At 42.9% G+C, this 7467-nt stretch overlaps 1 protein-coding gene across 1 annotated transcript; it reads left to right on the top strand.

Annotated features, from left to right (window-relative positions):
- Positions 1–698: 698 nt before the first annotated feature.
- On the top strand, positions 699–1238 carry LOC148028048 (uncharacterized). The gene has a single exon (XM_087689906.1). The coding sequence runs from the start codon at positions 699–701 to the stop codon at positions 1236–1238; it is 540 nt and encodes a 179-aa protein (XP_087546032.1).
- The last annotated feature ends 6229 nt before the right edge of the window (positions 1239–7467 follow it).

Below are 7467 nucleotides of genomic sequence, written 5' to 3'. Positions count from 1 at the left end.
ATCGCCTGAAAAGATTTTTCTACTGGCTGAAGATGCGGGAGGACGTCACCAAATATGTATGCACCTGCCCGACATGTCAAATGGTGAAGGCTCAGAGGATGAAGCCAGCAGGAGAGCTTCAACGGATGCCGATTCCATCCTGACCCTGGGATGTGGTAAGTATGGACTTCATCACCGACTTGCCCAAGTCGCATGGCTGCACGGCAATCTTTGTGGTGCTGGACTACCTCTCCAAACAAGCTCACTTCATTGCCATCGAGCCGCCAATCACTGCTCCGAAGGTGGCAAAATTATTCTTTTCCAAGGTCTTCAAGTATCATGGGTTGCCTCTAGCCATAGTATCCGATCGAGATCCCCGATTCCTCAGCAACATGTGGCGGGAGCTTTTCAAGTTGATGGATACTCATCTCCGCTTCTCATTGGCATTTCATCCGCAGACAGATGGGCAAACCGAAAGACTCAACCAAGGCATCGAAGATTACATCCGCAGCTATGTCCGAGCCGATCAGAAGGATTGGGCTCAATACCTCGATATCCTGGAGTTCCATTACAATGCTACCCTACACAGTTCCACTGGTTTCACCCCCTTCGAGGTAGCAATAGGTAAAGAAGTCATCACCCCTCTAGCCTTGGCAGCAAGTAAACAGTATGTCGAAGATCCAGATGCCGAAGAGTTCTTGCTGAAGTGGAAACAATGAATGCTGGTGGCCCATGAAAGCCTGCGCAACAACAAGATACTCATCGCCAAGAGATACAATGCAAAAAGGAAAAAGCATGTGGAGTTCTTCCCTGGAGATTTAGTGCTGGTCAGCTCCAAGAACATCGACTTACCCAAAAACCTCACCCCCAAGTTCAACAATAGGTACTACGGGCCATACAAAGTCATCACTAGACTCAACAACGTCACATACAAGATCCAGCTGCCACCGAATGTCCTCATCCATGATGCCTTCCATGTTCAACTACTACGGCGGTTCCATGCAGATACTCGGTTCGGGCGACAACGACCTCTTCCAGCACAACTCGCCCAGCTTCCCTTCGAGTCGGAGATCATTCTGGAAATGCACTTCATCGGCAAACACCCAGAGTTTCACATTAAGTGGAAGAATCGACCAATGAAAGAAGCTTCTTGGGTGGCAGAACCACTAGTCATCGAACATGCTCGCGATCTTCTACTTCAATTCTACAACGAGCGAGAAAATCCAGATCTGTATCATCCACCATTACCACATGAATGATAATCAAATTCAACCTACTTCAAAAAGTCCTTAGCTCCACATCTGTAATTAAGTCAGTGGGCAAGGCAACTTAGGTCTAGGAATTGTCTGTTTATATTCAAAAATAAACAAAGACCTTATCTCACTCCTGTATCGAGTCAGTGGATAAGGCACTTAGCGGGTTTAGACACTGATCTACTCACTAGGAGTGGATTAAGACCCCCGAATTTTGAGTCAACAAGTCCCACTCATGCTCAATGAGGACATTGAGCTTCCTCATGGGGGGGGGGGGGGGGGTGTATGAGGGGGGATAAGCGCACAAACCATTGTAACCAACATTTTCTTCTCGCATTGCCTAGGTGTTCCCCCTCCACCCGGGCCTTGCGCCAGCATAACACGAGTGTTATTTCTTGCAATCACAAAGTCTTCTTGCAATCTACTTTCTTTCTAAGCAAAGTGCCTTCTTGTAAGCTAAAGGTGGGGAAAGACCGCGGGGGATCACGGTGAGAACCGTGGGTGACGAACACAAAGTGGGAAGTTGCATGCTACGCACGACTTGTGCGTTACATTGCTCGTCCATGTACACGTCAGTTGACCTGCACACTCGCAAGTTGGCCCCTGCACCCCCCCGCGTCTTCCCATGCGATACTCCATCATCTCGCAACTCCCACCTTTTAAGGTCATGCCTATAGCTCGAGGTTGAAATTCCTCCTCCACATGTGACTTGAGATTATAAATACAAATCTTACAAGGGCTAAGTGTGGAATGTGCAACCTTCGAGTGACACACACATACACACACACACACACACACACACACACACACACACACACACACACACACACACACACACACACACACACACACATATTATATACATATAATATATATATATGTGTGTGTGCGTGCGTGTGTGGAAAACCCTCTCCCTAGAGCTCCACCATGCCTCTCCTCCATCCACTACTACTCCAACTCTCCTACACTGCCACCTTGTAGCTCCCTATTGACCACTCCACTAACCTTGATCCTTGCCCACCACTCCTGTAGCTCTCAACCACTACCATACTCACCACCACCGCCACTCTTGCACCCACCACCCCTCCCTACCACTGCCACTCTCAACTTCCCACCACTCCCACTTCTCCATCTCCTCACCACAACCCCTCTCTCTCTCTCTACGATGAAGTATGAAAAATATATACTTTAGTAATATATTCTAAAAATATATTTCCCTCTCTCTAAATCAATTTAAATTTAAATAGTATTTAAATACATATTTCATTGTCATTGCTATCACTAGCAACTACCAAGACCCTACAGATTGCTTATCAAGTCAAGCGTTTCAAGCAAGTGCAATGACTACCTCTCATATAGCCGTGCACACTCTCACACAAGTATGTCGTGAGCTTACCATTGAATCCAATCGATGTAGTCCTCTTCCTCAAATCGTTCGATGGCTCCATGATTCAAGGCGCTAGCTCAAGCAAGTTCCATCCCCATGCTCAAAGTTCAAATCTCCATAGCTGCATTCAAGAGAAAAGAGAAGAGAAGAAGAGAGGAGAAGAAGAGCTTCTCCATGGTCCCTCACTTGACACACTTATACTCTCCCTCTTTCCCTCTCTCGTGCATAAGAAGAAAGCAAGAGCAAAAACAAAAAGAGAGCTAGTTTGCATGCACACCAAGAATAAGCTTATCCATTTGCTTTTTGGCTTTTATACATGTCCTTCTCCCCTTGGACACCCAACATGTTTCCATGACTGATCGTCTAGTCTTGGTCCTCTTTTCCACTCTTCTCTTATTCTTTCTTATTCTAATGGCTCCTTTGCATGCACCTTTTTATTTATAGCTTGCACAAGAGAGAACCTTGCGCTCTTTTACAAAAGGCTAAAATATGCTTTATTTCTTGTGTGCCTTATTCTTAATTTTTTAAAAATTTCCCGTGCTTCTTGGTCTTCCTTTTCCAACCGACTGTCTTCTTAAGCCGACTTTGTGCCTCATGTCGTTTTGTGCTTTTTATCGTTTCGAGGGTTAATATTACCCTCCTCTTAGTAGCTGAGTACCAGTCCCATGGCACTAGACAATATGAATTAGAGAGTTAAGGGTGGTCTGGGAAATGGTACTTGGGGATTTTGAAAAATTGATCATGCAGGATAAGCTTGCGACATATGATTGGAGATTGTTGGTACACTAAGGACATGTTAATTGATTAAAGAGGACCTTTGGATTTATTGGCTAATTGCACAACTGCAAAATGTACATGTAAAGGAAGAATGGGTGAACTACCTTTCTCTCCTCTATCCATCTCCCCCATGGCCTCTTGGATTAGGGCCTAGGGCCGTTAGCACTCCTCCAACACCTACATTTGATGCCTTGGATGTGGATTTTTTTCTATTTGACTAAGCCTTCATTGATGGGGATTCTCTGTCCGTGGCTTTCAAGACTGATGTTGGTACTTTAGATGATGCCAGATTGTTGTTCGGACATAGGAGTTCAGGTTTACTTCATCCAATTCCTTGGCTGCAATGCTCTTGAGCAGTGATACCCCTATTCTACTCATAAGTGCATTGTACCTTTGACTCGAAAAGAGAGCATGTACTATCTTGGCTTGTAACCTGACAATAGACTCGGGGACGTCTGCTATGTTGATTTCATCATTAATGTACACTTGTTGCTTATTCATCCCCAATATGTCGTACACGTCCCTCTTTGGCCTCTTTTTTGTCTTGTCCACTAACCCTAGAGCTTTCTCAACTAGCTCCAGGCTGAGCACAACTTCCACACTCCTGGTTACATCCCCTTGTTTGATTGTCACTGTACCACTATTCTTCTTGGCATCAAAGGATCTGAGAAATTTTGTGCACATGTTGTGATATATTTTTTTGATGGCTGACCTTCTCTAGGTACTTGGCTAGATTGCATTACTTGACAATCTACTTGGCTGCATCCTCAGTTGCTATGAGTTCTTCTAGGTTGTGTATGCTTCGGTATCCTAATTGATTGAACACTTGCATCTTCGTGGTTAGGTGATATTTGTTCAGTTCTTCCTTTGAAAATGGTAGCCTTGCCATTTGGATTCCTATCATAACATAATAGCTCACAATGAGTTCTCTTTGAAGGAAAAATTTTGCTTAAAAAGTGAAGTAGTTAGAAGGAAACGTTATCAAATAGTGAAATGTATAAGCTAAGGAATGAAAATTTTTAATATTAATCAATCCATACATTCCACGCAAGAACTTTGTGAATAATTTTTTCACTTTTCACCTTACTCCCTCCCCTCTTGGAACAATGAGGATCCTTCTAGGATTGGAGAATGAAGGGATAAGGGTGTCTGATATGCTCTTGATGTGCTCTAGTGCTTCAAGAGCCAATCATACAAGTTTGGGTTATACTCCAACGTAGCTTGGTAGTCCATGTCTTGTGGATGAATGCCTACATATGTGATATAGGTCAAGACATGGGTCAAGAGATCACGTGAGTTCATTTAGCTATGGACATGAAGTTCTTCTTCTATCAAGATCCTATTTAATTATGGATTCAACATGACATTGACTTCTAATGGTTTGTTTCGTGTCAAGGCCAGTACTCTAAACAAAGTTGGGGCCACGCAAGTGGGGTCATATTTGAAAGTCTTGATGGCACATCTTTGCTCTGCATTGGCCATGATTTGACAACCCTCTCGTTCCCATTGGATGCAAAAAGAGTACCATTTCCATAGGAAATTGAATTTGGATTTAGCTAGCTTTTTCATCTCATCAAGTTCATCGAGCAACATTGGTAATCTACTTTTCTTGAAGGACGTGATTACCATTGGTTTAAAGCTTTTTCTTGGGAAATCTTAGTGGCAATCAACTCCTCTACAATTGTGGGAGTTTTTGTGAATATGAAATCAAATTCCTCCCAATGGCAAGGCAAAGAGTGTACACCATTTGCTATTTGTGTGTTAAGCATGCCTAGGTCTAAGCGTTCATAGATTCTAGCAAATAGTGTGAAAGTTGAGTCCAATCGTGTGATATATATCACTAAGTCATCTCCCGTGTTCATGGCCATATCAAATATATTTTAAGAATGGATCGACGTTGATAAGATGGTTTAAGGCCTATAGGTGGTTGGGGTTTGAATCAATTGGAGTACTTAGCTATGATTACGTTTGCTATGAGGTGGTCATTGTAGTGTCACTTTTAGTGGAGCTTGTGCTTCACGAGATGTGTGGTTCACTTTTAGTGGAGCTTGTGGTTCACGAGATATGTGGTTCTCTATTTTTGTAGTGAGTGGTGCACTAGAGGTATTAGGGTAAGGTTTATTGGTAGTGGGTCTATCTGACCTTTGGGCGATAGACCCATTGAGTGTTCATGAGTTGAGTATCCTTTTGCTTAGTCGAGTTTTTATATCCTACTAGCTTATGGGTGCGTGTATGTCAGTTGGAAGGTTGCGGCCGGATGGGCAAGTGTGCCATTTGTAGATTTAGGTAACCACACCAAGGTGTTGCCATCATAGAAGCCTTGGGCGCACAATAGGGCTTTTAGCACCCATTGCAGTTTGGTCCTTTGCCTATTCGTGTAACACCAGCTTTTTCTTTTAGGTTAGGTATATGGGATATGAGGGCCATGAAATCTTGTGGATGTTCCCTTAGTAGGTTGCAATTTATGTTTGGGAACCCACTTGGTTATTTGGATTGTAGCTTTGGTTAGAGCTTCTAAGTGTTGTGAGTATTTTTCACTGGATGTCCATGTGGGTTCACTGCCCCCCTCCTTAGGGATGGCATTGGGTTTAATTGCCAGTAGTGCTATGGGCTTTGGCAAAGCTACAGTATCCTTGCTGAAATCCATGACTATCCTAACATTATCTATGGCAAGGTGGATGTGCTGAGAGTGGTAGTCAACATTGCACGAGTTTGTTTCTTGAAAGTGTGACCTAAAAGTGACTCCTTGCCAACACCTTTTTGTTAGATTGTACATAAAAGATGATCGGGAGGCTCTCAGTCTCAATAGAAACCATTACTTTGCACTTTCCTAGTAGTGGATAGGATTGCGCCCCAAATGGGCTGAGTTTGCGATTGCACTTTGGGTTGACCAATGAGGATCCAATGATCATATGTGAGGATGTTATTATTAGCTCCCTCATTGATTAATGCATCAAAGGTATATACCTTTTGGGCATTTACCATTATACACAAGTAGGCTGGTACTATTGTTTCTTCATCCTTGTCCTCTATGCTTGTGATAGTTGCCACTCTCACGTTCATGGATGGTGTTATCATTGGAGGCTCGTGTAGTGGGTGTGATGAAGGGTAGTACTTCTTGACGTGACTACCATTAAAAAAGCCTATATCCTCTCCTTCTAGGGTTTCAAGCTCCACGTTGCTAGTCCTACTAATATTATGAACTTTGAAAGGTCCCAACCCCCTAAAGTTAATCTTTTGTTTGTGACCCTTGATAGAGTACAACAACACAAAGTCTCCTTGTTCAAAATTGTGTTGTTTAACATGCTTATCAAAGCAACTCAGGCAATTGGTCCATACTTCCTTGCCATTCCATCTCTCTTGGATTGCTATTTTCAAACTTGGAACAAAGAACTCAACTAGTAAGATTACTTTAGTTCCATAGGTAAGCTTGAATGGTGTCTGTTCTGGGACTATTTTGTAGGCTATCCTGTAAGTCCATAATGATGCCATTAGCTTATTGTCCCAGTCATTGTGTGAGGCAAAGACTACCTTGGTTAGGATAGTCGCTAGGATTTTATTTGTGGCTTCACCTTGACCAATGGCTTGAGGGTAATATGGTGATGATTTTCGATGGATTATCAAGAAGGTGGATAACAAGTGGGTAATTACTTCATTAATGAAGTGCATACCTTGATCACGGACTAATTCTATGGGACATCCAAACTGTGAGATCACTTGCTCCCAAATAAATTTGGCAATTGTCCTAGCATCATTTTTTTAGTTGCTCGAGCTTCAACCCACTTGATGAGATAGTTTGTGGTTACGATTATGTACCTTGCCTATGAGTATTATGCTACAGGACTAATTGGACCAATCAAATCAATCCCTCATTTTTCAAATGATTAACATACTATCATTGGGGTCAACTCCATCTTATCCTTATGAATAGGGACCTTGGTTTGTTGGCACTCATCATAGTGCTTCACAAACTCAGTTACATCGTAGAATAGTGTAGGCCACCACAATTAAGACTAGAGCACTTTACATGCTGTAGTGTCCCACTGAAGTGTCCTCTAGCAATTCCACCAT

This window comes from Lygodium microphyllum, chromosome 12, assembly GCF_053477565.2.
Source record: "Lygodium microphyllum isolate KBCC chromosome 12, Lygodium_microphyllum_v1.1.10, whole genome shotgun sequence".
Classification (NCBI taxonomy): Eukaryota; Viridiplantae; Streptophyta; class Polypodiopsida; order Schizaeales; family Lygodiaceae; genus Lygodium; species Lygodium microphyllum.
Note: the sequence above shows the minus strand (reverse complement) of the source record. Positions and strands in the feature narration are given on the sequence as shown.

Excerpts from the sequence above, each read along its gene's own strand:
- LOC148028048 (XM_087689906.1), top strand. The coding sequence starts at position 699 with ATGCTGGTGGCCCATGAAAGCCTGCGCAACAACAAGATACTCATCGCC.